At 42.0% G+C, this 23,506-nt stretch overlaps 1 protein-coding gene across 7 annotated transcripts in view; it reads right to left on the reverse strand.

Moving 5' to 3' along the window:
- Positions 1-23,506, reverse strand: part of MRTFA (myocardin related transcription factor A) — a 195,778-nt gene that overhangs the window by 42,913 nt on the left and 129,359 nt on the right. For 6 of the 7 annotated variants that reach the window (XM_074941656.1, XM_074941661.1, XM_074941659.1 and 3 more), the window contains one exon: positions 2,721-2,786. In XM_074941656.1, the coding sequence (XP_074797757.1) occupies positions 2,721-2,786 (66 nt within the window). Of the gene's footprint in view, positions 1-2,720; positions 2,787-8,258; positions 8,285-23,506 lie in introns of all 7 variants that reach the window. The other variant, XM_074941663.1, reaches the window with a different exon arrangement.

A 23,506-nucleotide genomic window follows, 5' to 3' on the forward strand; every position in this document is an offset into this window, starting at 1 on the left:
TGATGATGACGGGTTCTGCTTGATAACCATCCAAAGCAGTGTAGACCAATGCATGTTCATTTTCATCATCATGAATCAGATGCCACCAGCAGAGGGTTGATTTTCTGTTTTGGTGGTTTGGGTTCTGTAGTTTCCGCATCAGAGTGTTGCTCTTTTAAGACTTCTGAAAGCATGCTCCACACCTCATCCCTCTCAGATTTTGGAAAGCACTTCAGATTCTTAAATCTTGAGGCGAGTGCTGTAGCCATCTTTAGAAATTTCACATTGGTATCTTCTGTGCATTCTGTCAAATTTGCAGGGAAAGTGTTCTTAAAATGAACAACATGTGCTGGGTCATCATCCGAGACTGCTATAACATGAAATATATGGCAGAATGTGGGTAAAACAGAGCAGGAGACATACTATTCTCCCCAAAAGTGTTCAGTCACAAATTTAATTAACGCATTATTTTTTTTAACAAGCATCATCAGCATGGAAGCATGTCCTCTGGAACAATGGCTGAAGCATGAAGAGGTATATGAATCTTCAGCGCATCTGGCGCATAAATATCTTGCGACGCCAGCTACAACAGTGCCATGCGAATGCCTGTTCTCACTTTCAGGGACATTGTAATTAAGAAGTGGGCAGCATTATCTCCCATAAATATAAACAAACATTTCTCTTAGCGGTTGGCTGAACAAGGAGTAGGACTGAGTGGAGTTGTAGGCACTAAAGTTTTACATTGTTTTGTTTTTGAGTGCAGTTATGTAACAAAAAAACCTATGTTTGTAAGTTGCACTTTCATGATAAAGAGATTGCAATACAGTACTTGTATGAGGTGAATTGAAAAATACGACTTCTTTTGTTTATTTTTACAGTGCAAATATTTGTAATAAAAATAATATAAAGTGAGCACTGTACACTTTGTATTCTATGTTGTAATTGAAATAAATATATTTGAAAATGTAGAAAAATATAAAAAATATTTAATAAATTTCAGGTGGTATTCTATTGTTTAACAGTGCAATTAATTGCGATACATTTTTTTACTCGCGATTAATTTTTTTGAGTTAATCGTGTGAGTTAACTGCGATTAATCGACAGCCCTACATAAAAATAATCACAGGTAGGCATGAGTTACTAGTATCCAAGAGAAGAGCAAAATCCATCAAATCAACCCAATCTTCCCTTTTAAATTTGGTGGTGGAATTTTAAAAAGGGGGTCTCTCAAGCCGCCAGGAGCAGATCACAGCCTTTCATTAAAGTACTCCAGCTAACAGAGTGATGTTGACAGGTTTTCATTACACAAACTTAGAGTTGACAAACTGTCTTATGATTTTAGATGGGGAAGGCACTATCATTTCAGTGTACACCCCAGGAAATCCTCTTCCCTACCTCCCCTGCCCAAAGAGATAGCATAGCCACTTTTGGTTTTAGCTGACAATAAAGAGGTGTGTGCGCTGGGGGAGGTTTCTTAAAGAAGGAAACAGTTGGACTGCCCCTAAGGCTTTTAGGGGAAATGCAGAGAACACCAGAAATAACTCACACCTACTCTTTGGTGCTCCCTTGTTTGCTTGCTGCTCATGCACATGCAAAATGTCACCCAGTTCAGAGTCACCAAATTATTCAGCCCCATTTCTACCAGGCATCTTGGTGTATGTTCAAAAAGCTGTTCCCCATGACTGGTATGGAGAAAGTAAATAAAGACGTGTTATTTACTCCTTCTCATAACACAAGAACTAGGGGTCACCAAATGAAATTAATAGGCAGCAGGTTTAAAACAAACAAAAGGAAGTATTTCCTCCTACAATGCACAGTCAACCTGTGGAACTCTTTGACAGAGGATGTTGTGAAGGCCAAGACTATAACAGGGTTCAAAAAAGAACTAGAAAGGTCCATCAATGGCTATTAGCCAGGACGGTGTCCCTAGTCTGTTTGCCGGAAGCTGAGAATGGGCAACAGGGAATGGATCACTTGATGATCACATGTTCTGTTCATTCCCTCTGAAGCACCTGGTTGGTCACTGTCAGAAGACAGGATACTGGGCTACATGGACCTTTGGTCTGACCCTGTATTGCAGTTCTTATGTTCTCCAAACCTGATTTAGTCATGCACACATTAAGTTCAGTTTTGCAGTATACTTACCCCATCCATTAACACTACCATGTTACAGTGTCTGCAGATCTTTTCTCCCTGCAACAGAAACTGCTGTTCCCCACAGATTCCTACTAAATGTGTTTCAAACAATCCGTCCAAGGTAGGAACAGAGCTGCCTTGCTGCCCTGACATCTTGTATGCATGGAGTAGAAATCTTACCAAGTGTGTGGCTATGGACAGACTAATTCACAACAGCCACACGAGAGTTATGGGGAGCTGACAGACAAGAATGGAAGCTCTAAAGGCAGGAAGCCTGCTAAGAGTGATTACCAGAATGTGCAGAGTATGTAAGGCACTTCTAATATGGCACACACTCTCCAAAGGTTTTCATAGCAAGCAATACAGCCACTGTATTTTGAGTACACTTAAAAAAACTTGTTGCCAACACTGCTTCTTGGTATTACAGGTAGCCCTAATACTTTAGAAGACAGTCTGGTGAAATGGGGTGGGGCTCTCACATCTAGCATTTTTTATGCAGAAACTGAGGGTCAGGTGTTTCAACCCGTACATAAACCACCCCCCTTCATTCACAAGCAGGTGACAGAAATGTCCAGAGAGAAGAAAAAAATTTAAATGATACTTACGCGGCATGATCCCCTGGCTCACCAGTTCCTCCCGTGTCCGTCGCTGCTGGAGCTTCAACTGCAGCACTGCAGGATGGCAGAGAGAGAGGAGAGGGGGAAACAGATCAGTCGGAGACACCACAACATGGGGCACATTTTCAAATACACTGTATTTTCCTCTTCTGACTCCAAAATAAGTGAGAACGGAAGAGAAAGCCCACTCCTCCCACCTCACTCATCTGCACTCCTGCAATTGCAGAAGTGGCCTTAAGCAGCAAGGTTTCCGTATTCGCTGTGGGTGATGAGGAGAGGAAGTTGCAAAGGGTCTTGGCAGGACGATAAAAATCCGCAAAGCAGAAAAGCCAGGCCTGTTTCTCAAGAAGCTGTAGAGCACCATGTTCTCTCTCCAAACCATGAACATTTAAAAACAAACAAAATATGGACTGACTGTGCTCCAGTAGGAAGGGTCCAACACTAAAATACCAAACAGCCCCTAAAATTGTAATTGCCCATGTATCGGTTATTTTTATATAATATCTTGGTCACTAAAATGTATTTGAAGTGCAAGATACATGACTGATTCTCCCCTCCACCTGCAAATTCTGTAGCATCCTCACATCATGTCCTCAAGGTGACATCTGAGGAATATCTAGAGACCCTACCCCAGATTCAAGGGAGCCCTTTCACCATTACTGGGATTTTATTTTAGTTTTTGGTGACGCATTAAAATGTTTAATACAAATAAAACTGCTTCAGAGTTTCAAACACAAGCCTTCAACATACTTATTACAACTGCAGCATGCAGCCTTATAGAGGGAGTGGTTCGTCCATTAAAACTATTCATTCAGGAGAGGAGTTGCGGGGGTGTCCATCTAACATCAAAGTACAGCTCCCACAATAAGATGGCCCTTGGAAACTAGAGCTAATACTAATATGTATTGGGTCCTATCCCCTCTGTCAAGGTACTTGTATCTACATCCTCACAGTAGACAAGCTCTTCCCATTTAAGAAAAGAGCTTTTGCAATTGTTCAAAACAGTCGATACGCAGTGTCACATGCTGAATGCCATAGCTCTTTGCCTGGACCCAGAGAAATTGAAAGGCAAAGAAACTGACTTTTTCAGCATTGTCTGCGAGAAGACAGATAAGAAAACCCCAAAACAAATACAATGGAACCACTAGCATATGCACATGCCTTACAGGCTCATTCATTATTTTATCATAACCCTTGTCCTTCCTCTTCCAATTGCCTCTTTTTTGCCTCTTTTTTGTCCATCTTTTTTGTGCACTCTTCAAGGCAAGGATTCATATATTTTAAGGCCAGAAGGGACCATTAGATCACCTAATCTGACTTCCTGTATATTACAGGTCATAGAATTTCACCCATTTACCCCAGTATTGAGCCCAATAACTTGTGTTTGGCTAAAGCACATCTTCCAGAAAGGCATCCAGTCTTGATCTGAAGACTTCAAGAGATGAAGAATCCACCAGATTCATTATGCTAACTGATAAAAATTTGTGCTTTGTTTCTATTTCAGCAAAAAAAAAACGAGGAGTCCTTGTGGCACCTTAGAGACTAACAAATGTATTTGGGCATAAGCTTTCGTGGGCTAGAACCCACTTCACCAGATGTATGAAGTAAAAGATACAGGAGCAGGTATAAATACGTGAAAGGATGTGGGTTGCTTTACTAAGTGTTAGGTCAGTCTAACGATTTGTTAGATTTGTCTAACAAAGTCGATTTGTCTGGCTTCAGCTTCCAGCCATTGGTTCTTGTTACATCTTTCTTCGCTAGTTTAAAGAGCCCTTTAGTACCCAGTATTTTCTCCCTGTGAAGGTATTTACACACAAATCAAGTAATCTTTCAATAGACTAAAGAGATTGAGCTCTTTAAGTTTCTTAGTGTAAGGCATCTTCTCTAACCCATTAATCATTTTTGTAGCTCTTTTCTGTATGCCCTCCAATCTTTCACCATCCTGTTTAAAAGGTTGACACCAAAACAATATGCACTATTCCAGTACGGTCTCATCAATAATATACGCAGAGGTAAAAAGCACCTCCCTATTCCTACTCACTGCTCCCGTTCATACATCCAATGATTGGAATAGACCTTTTAGATACAGCATCACACTGGGAGCTCATGTTGAGATGCTGGTCCACTATGACCCCTAGATCCTTTTCAGGATATAATCCTCTTTACATTCAGCTGCATTAGTACACATTTGTTTTGAATGGGCCCAACTCAACAAGTGACCCAGATCACTCTGTAGGACTGCCCTAGCAAAATTTAACCCCCTGCTAATCTTGGAGTCATCCCCACATTTTTTTTTAAACCAGCAGTGATTTTATATTTACTTCCAGATAATTGAAGACATATTGACTAGCATAGGGACGATTCCTACAGAACTCCACTAGAATAACCCTGATTTGATGAGGATTCCCTATTGACATCTCTCAGAGAGCCAGTTAATCCATTTAACATGTGCTTTATTGAGATATTCTATACTTCTATTTTTTTTAAAAATTCAGAATATCATGCAGTACTAAATCAAACGCTTTACACATGTCTAATTATATTATATCTACGCAGTTATCTTTGTCAACCAAACTGGTCACCCCAAAAAATGAAAAAAGGTTTGACAAGATATATTTCCATAAAACCATGTTGAGTGGCATTAATTATACTTCTATCCTTTATTCTTGAATGGTGGAATCCTGTATCAGCTTTTCCATTATTTTGCCCAGGAATGATGCCAGGTTAACCAGCCTATAGTTATCCGGATCATCCCACTTGCTCTTTTTGAATATTGGCACATTAGCCCTCTTCCAGTCTTCTGGAATGTCCCCAGTATTCCAAGATTTATTAAAAATTAACATCAGTGGGACAGAGATCTCCTCAGCCAACTCTTTTAGGCCTCTTAGGTGCAAGTTATCAGGGTCTGATTTAAAAATGTGCATCTAGAAGATATTGTTTAACATCCTCCCTAGTTATTAATGGATTGCAAAGTACTTCATCATCCTCATATGATGAGAGAACACAATCCTGCTTCCTGCCAAATCCACCACAGAAATATTTATTTTACACTTCAGCCTTTTCTGCATTATCACCTCAGCCAAGTAATGGGCCTATACAATTTCTATGATTTATTTTGTTCCTAATATACTTTAAAAAAAAAAACTTCCTTATTGTCCTTAGTTCTGCCAGCCAGGGATTTTTCCCTGACATCTTACGCTTCCCTTATCAATTTTCTACACTTCATGACTTTTAATTTATATCGACTGCTATTTCCCCCTTCTCTGTTAGTTATATGTTGATTTTTAATCTCTAATTGCTGTCTTTATTTTGCCACTGAACCTGGATGGGCTTTTAGTCAAAGTCATCCTGTTCCTTGGGCATGGAATTGTGACTTTTTGTCCATCTAATAATCTTCTCTTAAAGAGCATCCAATCTTCGTTCATACTGGTCTAAGTTTTTCCTCCAAATCAATTTTGCTTATAATTTTCTTAATTTTTGAGGAAATTAGCCCTTTTGAAGACATGAATGTGGGTGTGAGAGAGTCACTGTAGTGGTCACATCTAGTCCATCTTTCTCCCATCTCCATGCTCTAGTCAATGCAGAATATTCCCAACAGTATGCTCTCCAGTACCTTGTCCCACTCTGTTTTAAAGTATTCAAGTGATGGAACTTTCAACAACATATTTGGGACACTACTCCACAGTTCAACAGTGGCTCTCACTAATAAGAAACATTTTCAGATATTCATTCTAAATTTTCCTTTGCTCAAATCTCATTCCATTACTCCTATTAACAAAATCTTGGATTGAACTGAACTCTTCTCTCTCATTTGTTTACTGTATTCAAAAGGCATAATTTTACGGTAAGAAACCAATCACTGCCAATATGGTTGACTAGAAGGAAAAAAGGACCAGATTTTTAAAGGTACTTAGGCACCTAACTCCCAATGATTCCATTGTGATGTAAGTACTGAAATACCTTTTAAAATCTAGCCCAAAGTCATTTACAGAGAAAAAAATATCCTAAAAGGTACATCCCTTATCAAGTGATATCAACAGGACAGAGTACTTCGTGCATGCACACAAAAGATTTCAAGGGTAAAACATTGCCAGCATAAAATGCACTTTTTCAAGGGTTATTCCACAGTTCACTATTTGAGAGGGACGGAGGAGGGAAGGACCCCTCCCCCAGACTCCTTTGGCATAAATAAGTACTCTGGATTCCAGGTGTTATTGAATTCCGTATATTCAGGAGATCACCTGTTCACGTATGCGAGTGTGTGACTCCTATATATAGGGTAACAGATGTCTCTAGAGCCAATTCAAGGCTGTCATTCACAAAGGTCTGCCAAGAACGAGGAGAGTTTTATAAAAGTCATTTACAGCCATGGACTAGTTCACTCCGTTTTCTTTAATATTCAGAAAATGGCACTTCCCCCTATCCCCCACGTATTTAAAATTAATTCAAAATCAAAGATAATAGGGACTAATCTTATTCTCTGTTAAAGAAGAAAGTACATCTAGTGGTCAGAACAGGGGTTTAGGAATCAAAGCTCGGGTGTTCTATTCCCAGCTGCGCCAAAGACTGTACAACACTGAGCATGTCACTTAGCCTGTGTGTCTTATTTTCCCTTTCTGTAAATTGGGAATAATAATGCTTCCTTATCTCACAAGAAGGAGATAAAGTGAGGCTTAATTAAAGTTTGTAAAGGAGTCTGAAAGCCTCTGATGAACGAAATATTATTAAGAAGCTCCAGAGAGAAGGTGGGAGATGGCACAGTGCTCTAGTGGAAGCAATAGGTATGAGTGTGTCTATACTAACAAAAATCGGAGACAATTACACTACAGCTACTACCTGTGGCACTGCACTGATGGTAAAACATAGCACTGATGTTTTTACTACTATTAATCTAACCCTAGAGCTGCACCAGTGGAGAATTACACAAACACACCCTATTAGACCAGAGCTCAGTAACTCACCTACCAATGGCTGGTAGGAGCTGGAAGCTTAACTCACTGGGGCTGCATCTATTTAGGGAACTCTCCTATTGTTATTCTTGCATTAGTGCAGAGCTGCATCAGCACTAACAATGGTGGGAACACTAGCAAAGGCTGAGTTCAGTCGCTTTTACCACCATGTCATCTAACCCAGCAGTAGTGTTTTTCAAATATGCGTATGTGAGTGCAAACTGTCCATTTGTAAACTATATTTAGTGTTTAAAAGTGTGACCAGAATTATAAAGACAGTACATCCCCCAGTGTTTCACAAGGTGAAACCACCAAAAAAAAAAAAAAAAAAAAAAAAAAAAAAAAGATGCTTTCGTCACAGAAGACATTACACAGTGTCAAAAGTTTAAAAAAATACTATGCTCTGAATTATTTTTTTCATTAGAAGAACCAAAGAAATATGTAGATTAAAAGTGAGAGCTATTTAGTGGAGAGGCCCCGAGATACCTTGGATATAGGACATTTATTGCTGAAATAATCACATTTCTATACTGCCTTGCATTCTGAAGGATCCCAAAACTATAAAAATTTCACTCACCAGCACTGCAATGAAGTGTAAGCCACCTGTAAAGTGAATCAAAAAGAAGGTTACTTACCTTACCTTATATTAACTGGAGTTCAAGAAGTATGGTCCCTAAGGGTATTCACTTTGGTTGCACATGTGCTTGCACCTGAGGCTGGAAGACTCTTCAATAGCAGGTTTCAGAGTAGCAGCCATGTTAGTCTGTATTCGCAAAAAGAAAAGGAGTACTTGAGGTAGCTTAGTCTCTAAGGTGCCACAAGTACTCCTTTTCTTTCTTCAATAGCAGCATCCAGTGGTCTGCACTTGCATCCTATACCTCCTCATGCACTGAATCAAGAGTATAAGGGGTGGTGCAGACCATCTGGCTCTCCAGTTCCTACTCTACCATGAATCAAACGAGGATCTGAGCAGAGGGGAAAGAGGGAGGGCTGGTCATGGACTACCCATAGGGATCACACATCTTGAAGAACTCTATTTACTATAAGGTAAGTAAACCTTTACTTCTTTGAGGTCTGGTCTCTAGGGGTATTAGCTATGCTCACTGAGGAAGCGAGTGTGAGGAAGTATTCTGCATCACAGATCTTAGGATCGATGATCCAAACGAAGCATCCTCAGCAAAAGCTCGAACCAGGGCATAATGCCTCCTAGTAAAGTTGTAAAGTTGTTAGTCTGCAGAAGAGAAGAATGAGGGGGGATTTGATAGCTGCTTTCAACTACCTGAAAGGGGGTTCCAAAGAGGATGGCTCTAGACTGTTCTCAATGGTAGCAGATGACAGAACGAGGAGTAATGGTCTCAAGTTGCAATGGGGGAGGTTTAGATTGGATATTAGGAAAAACTTTTTCACTAAGAGGGTGGTGAAACACTGGAATGCGTTACCTAGGGAGGTGGTAGAATCTCCTTCCTTAGAGGTTTTTAAGGTCAGGCTTGACAAAGCCCTGGCTGGGATGATTTAACTGGGAATTGGTCCTGCTTCGAGCAGGGGGTTGGACTAGATGACCTTCTGGGGTCCCTTCCAACCCTGATATTCTATGATTCTATGATTCTATGAATGGAGACTCAAGTCACTGCTCTACAGATCTCTGATCCAGTGAGTCCCTGCTCGGAGCATAGACCATCTTTAACCATGCCTGGAGGTACCATAGGTGAAGCCTTGTGAAGGGGATCATGTAGGTGTATGAAGCAATATGGTCTAGAATTAACAGGGAGGATCGGACTGTTATCTGGGGTCTGAGTCAAAGCTGGGTGATGAGGTCCTTTAACATGAGGACTCTGTCCTGAGGTAAGCAAGCTTTGGCCACAGTTGAGTTCAGACTTATTCCAATAAATTCTATAAACTTATGTGGGGGTTAAAGTAGACTTTTGTGGATTTACCTGAAGTCCTAAAGAGTGAAAGAGGTCGGGTAAGGAACAAGTGACTGCTTACTGCATTTCTTGCTATTATCGTCCTGCAAGCAGACAGTCCTCTAGATAGGAAAATATTGGGCTGCCTTTTCAGTGCAGGTATACTGATACCACAGACAGTACCTAAAAAAAAACAAAACAAAAAAAAAAAACCAACGGGACTGTTGAGGCAGAAGAGGAGCATTGTGTATTGAAAGCGCTCTAGGCCCATCTTAAAGTGAGGAATCTCCTGTGTGCTGGCTGAATGTCCATATGAAAACATATATTCCAAACCTGAAGATCTCGGTGATGCTCAAAAGCTTTTATCTTCCAACAACAAAAGATAGTCTAATAAAAGATATTACCTCACCCATCCTGTCTCTTGCATGAAAATAGGCATTTTTCAAATAGACTGCCACAAGCTAGTTGCCCTCATTCAGGGAGAAGATTATTGAAGCCAAGGTAGTCATCCACAATCTTGAATGCTGAATGAAGACATTTAGCTGTTAGAGGTCCAGGATAGGTCTCTAGCCTCACCTTCTCTTTGGAGATGAGGAAATATAGAGAGTAAAAGCCCTTGCCCTGATGTCCAGAGATATGGGCTCTATTGCCCCTAACTGGGGAATCCATCTCCAGTTTGAGAATCCTTTTGAGAGAAAAGTCCCTGAAGAGGGATGGGAAGGAGGATCTTGGAGAAGGGGCAGAAAGGAATTTTATCACGTAGCCAGTCAAGAAGATATTTAAAATTCATTTGCCTGATGTGATACACTGCCACATCACGAGGAAGTGAGCCAGGCAGCCACCAAAGGCAGCAGGGGGAAACTCTCTGTGCAGGGAATGGTTGATGGCTCTTGAGCATCCCTTCAAAATGCCTTCTTGCTAGGTGGCTCGGATTGAAAGGGGGATGGCAGTTGTGTGGTGCGTCAGCTACGCCATAGCCTCTGGCTCTTCCTAGCTGTCTTATAGCCCTTCTGATGGTAGAAAGGCTGAGGGGCTGCACAGTATCTATGAGGAGGCAGCTTAGAGCATTTCCTAAGAGGTCCCAGGGTGTATATCCCCAAAGAGTGGAGAGTGGCATGAGAGTCCCTGAGGACATGAAGCGACTCATCTGTTTTCAAACTCAACAGGTTACCACCCTTGAAGGGGAGATGATCTCTGTCGCCTGAACCTTATTAGGGAACCTTGAGGGCTGTAAACAAGAAGCTGTCTTATAGCCACCAAGGTTTCCGTGGAGTGTGAAACCGTGTCTGCAATATCGAGCGATGCCTAAATGGGCAATCTAGCAGCCAGTTTCCCTTCATCTAGGAAGACCTGGAATAGGGGCCTGTGGTATCTTATTAGCAAACTCTGACAGGTTATTGTAACTAACAACATCTATTTGGACATTAATGGCTGGCAGGATGGCTGAGGAAAAGTTCTTTCTACTGAAGAGGTCTCTTGGAGTCTTTGTCCGAAGGAGTGGTCCTAAGCTGCTGCAGCCTGTTTCACTCTGTGACCTCCTGGACTACTAAAGAATTCAGGTTAGGGTGGGAAAACAAATATTCCATCCCTTTGGAGGGAAAAAAGTACTTTTTCTTAGCCCTCTTTGGGGCTGGGGCACAGGTAGCTGATGTGTATGCCAAACAGTCTTAGTGGGCTCCAAAGTGGAGTCATTAATAGAGATTGCCACCTTGGAAGGAGCTGTAGACTGGAGAATACCCAAACATTCATGGTAGGATCCTGAACCTCTTCCAGTGGGATCTGGAGAATGTCAGCAATCCTCCTCAACAGATCCTGGTATTGCCTATAATCGCCTCGTGGTGAAGGAGAGGCCAGTGTCCTGCCTCATCTGGAGAGTGTCTTTGTTGAAAGTAGGATCCAGTGTCCTGATAGTCCAGGGTCCAAAAGTATGGATCCCAGGAGCCCCAGTATGACCAGTGGGTGGGATATAAGGGTACAGAGGCGGGCCCCTCCAGGGTACCATTGGTCCCTTGCCCAATAATGTGGTTCATGAGGAAGCAGAGGCATCCGGAAGGCTCTGTAAGCCCTGTCCACTCTCATCTCAGGACCACCGGGGGAACCACTGTTCCTCCAAGGTATACCAGTCATACAACTCTAAGGCAGAGCTGATGGTACCATCTGTATTGCAACAGTCTGGCTGGAGGCAAAAACCAGCAAATAGTTTACCAATGATGTTGCAGCCTCCATGGCACGGCTGGTGCTGGGAACCACCGAATAATGTGATGACTGGGTAGTGACTTCCCTCGATAATATGAAGTCTGAATGGATCAGCAATTGGTTATCAATGTAAATCACCAGGTCCTCGAGAAGAGCATATCAAGGCCTAGCAGGAGGACAGCTAGCTAGACTCTTTGGTACAGGCAGATCCACCAGTGCAAGTTTGGGTGCAGCAGTCTTCTAACGGTGCAGTAATGTACTTGTAGAGTATGAACGTTTCCTTCTGTCCCTGTGCAGTGCAGGGGGCAGTCCTGCCCCTTTCATAGACAGTTTTGGAGCACTGGTAGCTCCCACTACCCATGATGCCAGCCCACGCTCCCCATAAGTTCCAGACACATCCGCCATCACGGTCGCATAGTCTCACTTGGTATTGAGGAGAAGGGAGAGGAGGAGAGCAGCAGGTCTTTTCTTAGAGGGACTATGGAGCAATTTGTTCTTCTTTATGATGGCGTTTAACTTTACCATCCTCAAGCCTCCATTTAGTAGAGTCATTTGCAGGAGATAATGCTGCCCACTTCTTGTTTCATTGCACCTGAAAGTGAGAACAGACGTTCACATGGCACTGTTGTGGCTGGTGTTGCAAGATATTTACGTGCCAGATGCACTAAAGATACATATGTCCCTTCATCTTCAACCACCATTCCAAAGGACATGTGTCCATGCTGATGACGGGTTCTGCTTGATAACCATCCAAAGCAGTGAGGCCTGACACACGCTCATTTTCATCATCTGAGTCAGATGCCACCAGCAGAAGACTGATTTTCTTTTTTGATGGTTTGTATTCTGTAGTTTTCACATCAGAGTGTTGTTCTTTTAAGACTCCTGAAAGCATGCTCCACACCTCTCAGATTTTGGAAGGCACTTCAGAATCTTAAACCTTGGGACGAGTGCTGTAGCTATCTTTAGAAATCTCACATTGGTACCTTCTTTGCGTTCTGTCAAATCTGCTGTGAAAGTGTTCTTAAAACAAACAATATGTGCTGGGTCATCATCCGAGACTGCTATAATATGAAATACATGTCAGAATGCGGGTAAAACAGAGCAGGAGACATACTATTCTCCCCAAGGAGTTCAGTCAAAATTTAATTAACGCATTATTTTTTTTTACTAAGCATCATCAGCATGGACGCATGTCCTCTGGAATGGTGGCCGAAGCATGAAGGGGCATACCAATTTTTAGCATATCTGGCACGTAAATATCTTGCAATGCCGGCTACAAAAGTGCCATGTGAACGTCTGTTCTCAATTTCATGTGACATTATAAATAAGAGGGCAGCATTATCTCCCGTAAATGTAAAACTTGTTTGTCTGAGCGATTGGCTGAATAAGAAGTAGGACTGAGTGGACTTGTAGGCTCTAAAGTTTTACATTGTTTTGTTTTTGAGTGCAGTTACATAAAAAAAAATCTACATTTGTAAGTTGCACTTTCACAATAAAGAGATTGCATTATGGTACTTGTATGAGGTGAACTGAAAAATACTATTTTTTTATCATTTTTACAGTGGAAATATGTGTAATAAAAATAATAATATAAAGTCAGCACTGTACACTTTGTATTCTGTGTTGTAATTGAAATAAATATATTCGAAATGTAGAAAAAAGTCCAAAAAAGGTTAATAAATTTCAACTGGTATTCTATTGTTTAACAGTGCGATTAAAACTGCAATTAATTTTTTTAATCGCGATTGCTTTGTTTGAGTTAGTCTGCGATTAATCAACAGCCCTACTAATTATCTAAAAAAAAATATTTATAACTCTATTAATAGAGCTGAAGTTCAATCAGGAGTGCTGGAAAGACTACGAATACAGACAGGTTCCCTCCTAGACCATGAGCGGTAGAAAGGAACTGGAGAGTCAGTTGGTCTGTGCCACCCCTTATATACTCAGTGCAGAGCACAAGGAGGTGTTGGAAACAGACACGGACCAAAGGACTCTGCCACTGAAGAGTCTTCTAGTCTGGGGCACACAGAGTGAATACCCAGAGGGACCAGCACTAAGATGAAATTATTTAAATAGCACAAACAACAGTTTAGAACAGGAAGTGAAGAAAAGTATTGTAGCCAATTGAAACTATATGGAGGAACAGGGTAGGCAGAAGGTAATCACCCAAATTGGAATTTGGTCAGGATATTGACATTAAAAGCACACTGTCACATAATTTAGACAAAGAATTGTGCAAGCACATGTTGGGCTGGGGGAGGGGTGTGTGTTGCACGTTAAATTTCCAGAACCTAATGTAAATAGAAACAATTTCATGATTTTGTACAATTTCAATCAAAACAGTTTGGATTTAAAAACTTTCCCTTGCAAGGATTTATTGGGAAAGATAGCTAGAAAGAGACATTAGCACGAAAAAAAAGTGAAATTAGTCTATTTTTATTGTCAAAGCTAAGAAGAGTGCAAAGTATAAAAAGTGAAAAGGAAGTTAGATGTTTAACATTCAGTTTTAATTACTTACAATGTTAAGTCTTCTTTTAACTACCTTACTCTTGAAAAAAGTAACCTGGGACCTTTAATGACTACAGGTGCTCAATACCTCTGACATCAGATCTGCAAGTCAGTAACTCCAGCAGCACAGTATCCTCTAACATCATGATGCCACGTTAATGCAGTATGGACTCAGATGGAAAGCATCACCTATCTCAGAACCTCAATTCATGTAGAATTGTAAGTTTTTCCTGGAAATGTGATAGGGTCAAAGCACTGACCTGATTTGATTCTGATTAATTTGAGAGTTTCTTTAAAATCACAGTCTAAGGTGATCTGGTATCAGGGCACAAATTGCAGCAATGTGTATTTTGCTAACACATTTTATAAAAGTGAAAAAAGCAGTACCCTCAACATACACCCATCGGACTACACCAAGGACATGTATATGACCAAGTTCATTGTATAACACATGAACAGAGTCTCTAACAGCATAAATAATTTTATTTAACTACATTTGTTACTGTTTTTATACTTAAGCCTATTGCTCTAATTAACAAACTACTGGAGTTAGAAACTGACTGATAAAAATCAGTGCTATGTAAACAATGATCTGAAAGGTGACGTCAGCTGCATACTCTTACCACTCACTCGCCTGGAATAATTCTAATATTAAGATGACAATTTGCCTTTGAATTTTATATGTATTATACAGTAAGTCACTCTAGTTATGCACTTAATGCCAAAGTCAGCCTTTGAATAAATGGATGCAACTCATTCACTTCAATGGATGTTGCTTGCACCCTCTTAATATAGGGCTGAATTTATTCTTTAAAATGCAGATGTAGTCTAAAAAAGTTTCCTTCTTACTCCAGGCATCTGCTCCTTGTGGAGCTTTAAGTTACACCTGTTTATAAAAGCTAATTTTGACTCCTATTAGCTCTGGAGTGCCAAAACTGCTTTAGCCGAGGGAGACTGTGATACAGCAGGGCCAGGGAGCAGTGGGAGAGTGGTCTTATTGGGTGCTGGGAAGTGGGCAGGCATAAGCCCTAGGCTAATAAAGGCATGGTTCCCTGTAGACTAGGGAAAGTTACTACAGGTTAATTGGAGCACCAGTAGCCAATTAAGGCCCTGTCAGGAACCTAAAAAAAAAAACCCTTCTTCAGGCAGACAAGTGAAGCGAGGAAGGAGAGAGGATTGGAGTTTGGAGGTGTATGGCTGAGGAGTTTGGAGGGAGTGGCTGGAAACTCCCTCCCCCAGCGTCAAGGACCAAGGGTAACCCTACCCAAGGGGGAAGAAACCCACAAGGGTTGAGAGGAGCTGGGGCTCAGAGCGAGGAGCAAACCCAGACCCCTTCCCTCCTACCCTCCTCTACCACCTTCCCGGGCCAGTAGCAGGGCCCTCACCTCCCCAAGAGCAGGGGCAAGGGGTGGCGTCCTACCCCCCCTGCCAAGAAAAGCCCGGGACCCACCATATCAACATCGGCCATTTAGTCAGTCACAGAGACGAATAAGATTCTGGCTCATGCATCATGGAACTGGTAAGTTCCAATTACAGAATCTTTATGGATGGTGAAAACAGCAGGGGCAGAGTTCAACCTGATCCAAAGGTTTTGTTTACATTTAAAAAAAAATGCTAAGAAACCATTTTTAAAATGCTTACAGCTAGCAGGTGTTGCCCCAATATGAGTAGAGACACTGGGCAAAATGATTTTGAAAACAATGCTCACTGTTCGGTTACTGCCTAACGCTGAAGTCGTCAATTTAAATTATTTTTTCCAGCACAAGTTTTTCTTGTAGAGTAGACAGGGCCTCAGATCCCAAGTGGAGTTTTCCGCAGCAGGGGTTAGGGGGAAAAAAATCATTTGCCTTGAAAACTGAATAGTGTGTCTTTTTCAAAGTGACTTTTCTGAGCATACCAGCACTTTAATCCACTGACAGCTGATGCAGGATGCACATTGGCTATGCACCCTCAGCTGATTGTGCAGTTAATTGATAAGCATTTAAGTGAAGCAGACTGTAAATGACAACTGAACTGCAGGGATTAAATGGCTGAGTTCTCTATCTGGGGAACAGGACCACCAATAATTCATATATCCATGTGGGGACAGCAGGAAGCAGACTGATCACACTGTCGACACTCAGCATTTGCAGCTTTCCATTGCTATTGTTGTGAACAGCGTCCACATATTCACCCTCCATAAACATGTAAACTGAAAAAGAGTGGCCTGTAATGAGCCTGAACAAAGAACCGGTAACACAGGAGCTCACCTCTCTTTACTATTTGAGACCATTATACATTTCACTACCGCTTTTTTCAGTGTGGCAGCAACAGCTGCTGTTAAAATGCAAGTGGTTTCTTCATCTCTTCCTTAGCAACCACACTAAGGAGATATGGGGAATTTGTTGTGTTAGTTCGTAAAATCATTAGGAGGAGGAACTTTTCACACCAGAAGCGAGTCATCCTTATTTATATTCATGTCATGGGTTCTTCTCATTGCAGAAGTGTTGGGAGAAATTGGCTTGTGAGCCGCTTCCCTTTGTCCAGAGAAAAGGCCTACAAAGCAAGAACCCATCAAGAAATAGAACTTAGATCACCAGTGGTTCCTTGTAAATGATAAAAATTTATTTTTTGCCAGCCAGCACTGTGGAAACCAGCATGTTCAGCCCCAGTGCAAGTGGGAGGACAGGCACTCCTCCCATTACTCCTATACCACCTCCCACAGCTCTGTTCATCCAACACACATGGAAGATCACTGACACACATGGCCAAACAGGAGAAATACCCAGGGATCCCACAGCCAGGAGAAGCCTTGGTACCACAGCAGCACTGGAGCAAAGCCACCTGGAAGGAGACATCAGGGTCTTTATGCAAAGGGTCCTTGCCTCCAAGGGATCAATAGAGCTTGGGATTTGAACCACAACCTCATTCCAAACCCTTCCCACCCCCAACCTTGAATGCTCCGGGAAAAATTTTACAAGCTGCTCCTCAGAGTTCCTTTCCTGGGCTCCTTTACTTGGTTCTTCCGTGCCAGGGGACAATCTAGGGCCAGGTTAGAAACCATAAGCCAGCAGTTTTTCAAAAGGGAAAAAAAAAGTTTTTCCGGTTTCTGATTTTTAAAAATGTATTTGAGATCCCCCCCCCCTTCCCCACCCTATAAAAGGGAAGACAGCTTTTAGCAAACAGACTGGTTTGGCAGAAGATACATCCTATAGTCATGAGCAGTGGCTGCAGAACTTTTGGATGCAAAAAGCCAGATTCCTGGATGCGTGTGCCTAGCTCACTACAGGCCTTCAACACAGGGACACCCAATAAGAGCTGCGTTAACAGTGGAGAAGTGACTAGCGATTGCTACCAGTCAGTGCGAAATCATTTTGGAGTGGGAAAATCCACAGTGGGGGCCACTGTCATGCAAGTGTGTAGGGTCATTAATCATCTCCAGCTATGCAGGACTGTGACCCTCGGAAATGTGCAGGACATAGTGGATGAATTTGCAGCAATAGGTTCCCAAACTGCGGTGGGATGATAGACAGCATGCATATCCCTATTTTGGCAGCAGGTCACTTTGCCACAGAGTGCATCAACAGAAAGGGCTACTGTTCCATGGTTATGCAAGCAATGGTGGATCACCAGGGGATGCTTCACCGACATCAATACAGGATGGTCAGGGAAACAATGTCACTCACATCTTTAAGAACACAGAGACATTCTTTTCTGTCCAGCAGATTACCACTGTCAATATGGAAATGACAATAGTGATTCTGGGGGACCCCTTGGTCAGGAAGCTGTACACTGGCCACCTTGACAGCACCAAGGAAAGATTCAACTACCAGCTCAGCAGATGCAGAATGACAGTTAAATGTCCTTTTGGTAGACTGAAGGGATGCTGGCACTGTTTACTTACTTGATTTGATCTCAGTGACAGAAACATCCCAATCATTACAGGTTTCAGAGTAGCAGCCGTGTTAGTCTGTATTCGCAAAAAGAATAGGAGTACTAGTGGCACCTTAGAGACTAACAAATTTATTTGAGCATAAGCTTTCGTGAGCATCCGATGAAGTGAGCTGTAGCTCACGAAAGCTTATGCTCAAATAAATTTGTTAGTCTCTAAGGTGCCACTAGTACTCCTTTTCTTTATCTCAATAATTATAAGCTACATGTTGTATACAGAATATCTGTGAGACTAAGGTGGGGAAAGCTGCTACAAGGGAAGAGTTGGAGTGGCTGTCTGCTGAGTTGAGCAGCCAGACACAAAAGCCCTTAGAAGAGCTCAACCCAACACAGAGCTATCGGGTTGAGGGAAGCTTTGAAAGAGCACTTCAGTGGTCAGCCACAGTAGTCTTCTGTGCAGGACTGTTCTTGAAGCTTTGGGTGCTGTTAGGAATTGGGAGTGCTTGCTATTATTTATAATTATGACTGTTTTACTGAAGCTTTGAATTATGTGGAGCTTGCTGTACATTTATAAATATTGTCTTTTACTGAAGCTATAAGATCTGTAATGATGTTCATTTATGAATACTGGGTGCTTTGAGTACTGCAATGCATTCTGCAATATGTGTTGTTTTCAAAAATCAGAAATTGAGTAGCAAAAGCAGTGAAGAGAAACAATGTGCAAAAAACAGTCAATGCACTATAAACCTTTAACATAAATGAACAGAATGGACCTTTAAAATTGGAAAGGTAGCTAACATTTCTGTTCATTTCAGTGCACATATACAGTCCATTTTGGCTACATATACACCAAGCAGGGCTCTCACAGCTCGGTGGTATATGAAGCTGTGGTCTTCCTTGCTCTCTGTCCCCTCACATGGAGTGATGGGGTAAGGATGCGGCCCATGGTGCCATGTGGTGTGCTGCGTGGTGTAGAGAGCTGATACCATGGAATTCTCCAAAGACTTAAGTCCAGGATTTTTGGACCTGTAGATCAACCAGGGTCTGCAACATTTGAGTTTGCTGCTTGAGAAGATCCATTATGTCCTGATGCATGTCTCTCTCCTTTTCCTGGGCCTTTCTGCTGTCTGCTCTTTCTCTATGCCGTCTTCCATGTCAGGCCCCTAGGCTTTAGTTTGCACTCTGTTGCAGCCCTGGCTTGCAGAATCTTGCTGAACATGGCCTACCATGTTCTCTTCTTTATCCTCATCAGGGTCAGGTATTCTGCGGGTATTTGAGATACCCCTCTAGGCCAAAACAGCAGCAGCTGCTGATAAAAACAGACAAATGTACCACTGGATTTACAATCACAGTGGAAAGGGAAAGAGTTTCAAAACTCCCTTCCCTCATTGCCGTAAAAACATTTAATATGCTTATTGACACTTTGGCTTTGGAGTGCCTCTTCCTAGCACTGCTCTCCAGCCCCAGTCCTGGTGAATATGGTCCACCAGGAACAGGAGGAGGAGAGGGAAGAAGTGGTGTCAGATGCATGAAACAATAAAATTTTTGGTCCCTATTCCATGGGCCTGAGTATAGGGCAATGACAATGAATACTGGCACTGTTTTCCACAGGCAGAGGTGATTTTAGCTGACATCTCACTCCCACAGGTAACAAAGGCACAGAGCTCAGCTACTACTGGAGTCCAAAAGTCACCTTGGCCCATAAGCTGCTAGCCTGTTTATTGCAATAGTGTCAACCAAACTCCTCATGGAATGACGTGGGAAAGTGTCCTACTACAGAGAAAGAAATAAGGCTGCCTTCCTCAAAGCCTTCAGGAGAGGACTGCATTTTCGCTGAGGTCTCAGGAAGATTCAAGTGACATCCCCACGTATATAAACAAACTGCTCCACAAGGGCTTTTCTTCTTTTTCCTACCTAACCCCACAGCGGAATGAAAAGTAGATACCAACTCTACCTCCATTTCGTGTTCTGCTACCTCTTCTCTTACAAGTAAAGCAATGAAAAGTCAATACCTGTGTCTTGTTAACTTGGGGCTGGGCTCAGCATCACCATTTAATTTACACTTTGTAAGGGAAAATGCATGTACACATTTACCCAAGGACATCCCTTCCTATTAGTCAAGCTTGTCCATGCTCAGCTGGAAGGACAAGTTACAGTGTGATAAGAGTCTTGAACAGATCCTGGCTTAGCACATAGCTGTACACCCTACCATCCCCTCCACCCCCCACCCATCTCCTCTTTCTCGCTGTTCACAGCATGCATCTCTGGCACTGGCTCCTCTGAGGTATCTACAGTGGTTGGTGGGATAATGGTACGGTCTCCACCAAGTACAGCAGGTCCACATCTCAGCACCAGTTTGATTGGTATGCCTGGCGTAGTTCCTTCTCTTTCATGCAGTACTTATGACGATCCCTGTTGTAACCCTTTGCCTGTATTCCCCACGTAATCTTTTTGTAGACGTCCATGCTTCTATGGCTGGTCTGTAGCTGTAAGTGCACAACCTCTTTTCCTCACACGCCCAGGAGATCCAATAACCTCCTGTCTACTGCAGACAGGAGCACATGTAGTGCCTGGAGCTGGCCTGGGCAGCTGGGCCATTGCACACAACAAGAGAAAGTTGCTAGGTGTGCTCACTGAGCTGGGCAATCAGGAAGAGGCATTTCAAAATTACACATGGTGTTTTTAAGGGGAGAGGGAGGTAGCTTCTGGTCTGACATCCCTGGGCAGTGGAGTTCAAAATAACCAGAGTGGTTACTGTCACAGGACATGGGGGATTGTGGGACAGCTGCTGGAGGACTATTAGGGCCAACACAAGTCCTGTATTGTGTACACGTGCACTACATTGACGGCAACAGGTCGATCATGGCTCACCACTGTAGGAGAGGTGGTTTTACTGCACCGCCATAACTGGGCACTTATGTCAGCCAGAGACAGATTTAAAGTGTAGACACATGCACAAATAGATTGATGCAGTGTGACTTACATGGACCCAACTTTGTAATGTAGACCAGGCCTATGAAAAACAAGGTAACCAGAGCATTTCTTAGCGCCTATCAGCTCAGATCCCCATCCTCAAAGCAGCAGGTCCCAAACTGTGGTTCATGGTACATGTTGCTGTTGACCCATGGAAGGCTGGATGATCACATGCTACTGGCTCTCCCCTCTTTTCCAGCTGCAGTCAGTCAATACCTGGCACACAAAAGGTCCATCCTTAAAGTAAAATTTGGAATAATTAAGACTGATGGATGTGTGCACTATAGTGGAAGTGAAGTATAGATACTGGGCAATTACGCTAAGTGCTGTACATACATACACATAAAGAAGGCACTATCTGTCTGACAAGCTTACAACCTAAGTTCCCAATTCCGAAAATAGTTGTGTGTGTCTAATTTTGCATACATGAGTAGTCTTATTGATGTCAGAGGAACTACTCACATGCATAAAGCTAAGCATGTATGCAACTGCTCATGGTACTGGGACCTATAACAGCAAAACCCAAATGTTGCCCTTGACTAATTTTTTTAAATGCCTAATTTCTGTATATATTTTTTTTCTATTTAACCACAGTTCTTTTCTATGTTGATTTAAAATTAACCCTAGGAGATTCTGGGTGTGTTTGGTTTAAACACTTGCTTTTTTTTAATCAACTTCAAATTAATTTAAATTTTTGCTATTTTTGTTATATAGTTAACATTTTCAATGTTTAAAAATAAATGTTAACATTTGCCATTTTCATTTCTAATTCTAGCCTTTGCCCTTTAAAGTGAAATTTTGCCTTTTAAAAAAATATTTTAACTCTTACGTACCAAAGGGATCTTCCTATTGATCCCATGGTAATCTACTCTATGTATTCTAGTATTGGTATGGGTAACAATCAACATTTTAACACTCACTGGGACTGTAATCAGCATTCCCAAATGCAATCCCATAAATTAATCTCATACGCTTTGCAGGATAAGAGACATGAAGACATCTGCAAAAATCCTGTCAATTGAAATACAACTGCTTTCAATCACTACACTGTTTGGGTTAGAATCCCTATGACACATGAAATCATTTATAGTCTCAAAATAGGGGTTAGGTGAAAAGTGTGGCTATAATAACAATGTATGAACTGAATCTGTGGAACCTTACTGATGTTCTGAGTCCACTAAGGTGACATGTAAAAAGCTATCTAGAAACAAGGCCTAAGAAAAATGATACAGCAAGGTCACAAGATTACAAACAACCTACTCATTGATGTCTATATTTCTATTGCTACAAAGTTCTTTGAACACAACTGTTTTCATCCTCCTCCAGCTAAAGAAATTGACCTCACACAGCAGAAGGCAACTTCCACCGATAGGCCCCCCACAGCAGCTTGTGTTGCTGTCTGCATTGAGCGATGAGTATCTATATGCCTCCATGAAGAGCCACACAGGGAGGGACTAATGTTACCTTGTACAACCTCTGGAAGAAGAACCTGCAAAGAATTTCCCCAAGACAATCCACGTCAGACGAATGCATAAGATGGTGAGTTAGAATCATGTGCGACTTAGAGGAAATTTGTTGTAGCTGGTGGTAGAAAAGTTGTAACTGAGTGCTTTTAAGTACAGTAGAACCTCAGAATTATAAACACCTGGGGAATGGAGGCTTTTCATAACTCTGAACAAAACATTGTGGCTGTTCTTTCAAAAGTTTACAACTGAACATTAACTTAATACAGCTTTGAAACTTTACTATGCAGAGGAAAAATGCTGCTTTCCCTTTATTTTTTCTTCTTTCTGCTGCTGCCTGATTGCATACTTCCGGTTCCAAATGAGGTGTATGGTTAACTGGTCAGTTCATAACTCTGGTGTTTGTAACTGAGGTTTTACTGTATGTGGATATAAGCATAAAATGACAATGTTTAGGGATGAAGAAATCAGCTTTTAGAAATCACATCTCGGCGCCTTTACACTAGCTGGCTATAGGCTTTCATTTCTAGGTAATGTCTGTTTGATTAGCTGCACTGACCATTGTTTCATAAGATCTCTGACAAAGACAGTTTTGTCCTCCTCTAAACATCCACATATACAGGCAAATTAATGACACAGGGATTCCTTATCTCATTGGCACTTCTGCCACTGGCTGCCATCCTATACCCCCGTCCTCTCACAGAAGGAAAACTTCAGGCTGCCTGAAGGGAATTACCCTGTACTCTTCATTCTGGCTGTGAGCTAACTTTCCTCATTGCTTTTCCGGAGATTGTGGAGCACACAGCCTGCAGCCATCACTTCAGAGGTTTAAAGGTCACTACTGTTGTGCTGCAGTAGACCATCACCTTCCTTACAGTCTCCCAAAAGCAAATTCCACCACCATTCAGCTT

This window comes from Natator depressus, chromosome 1 (assembly GCF_965152275.1).
Source record: "Natator depressus isolate rNatDep1 chromosome 1, rNatDep2.hap1, whole genome shotgun sequence".
Lineage (NCBI taxonomy): Eukaryota > Metazoa > Chordata > Testudines > Cheloniidae > Natator > Natator depressus.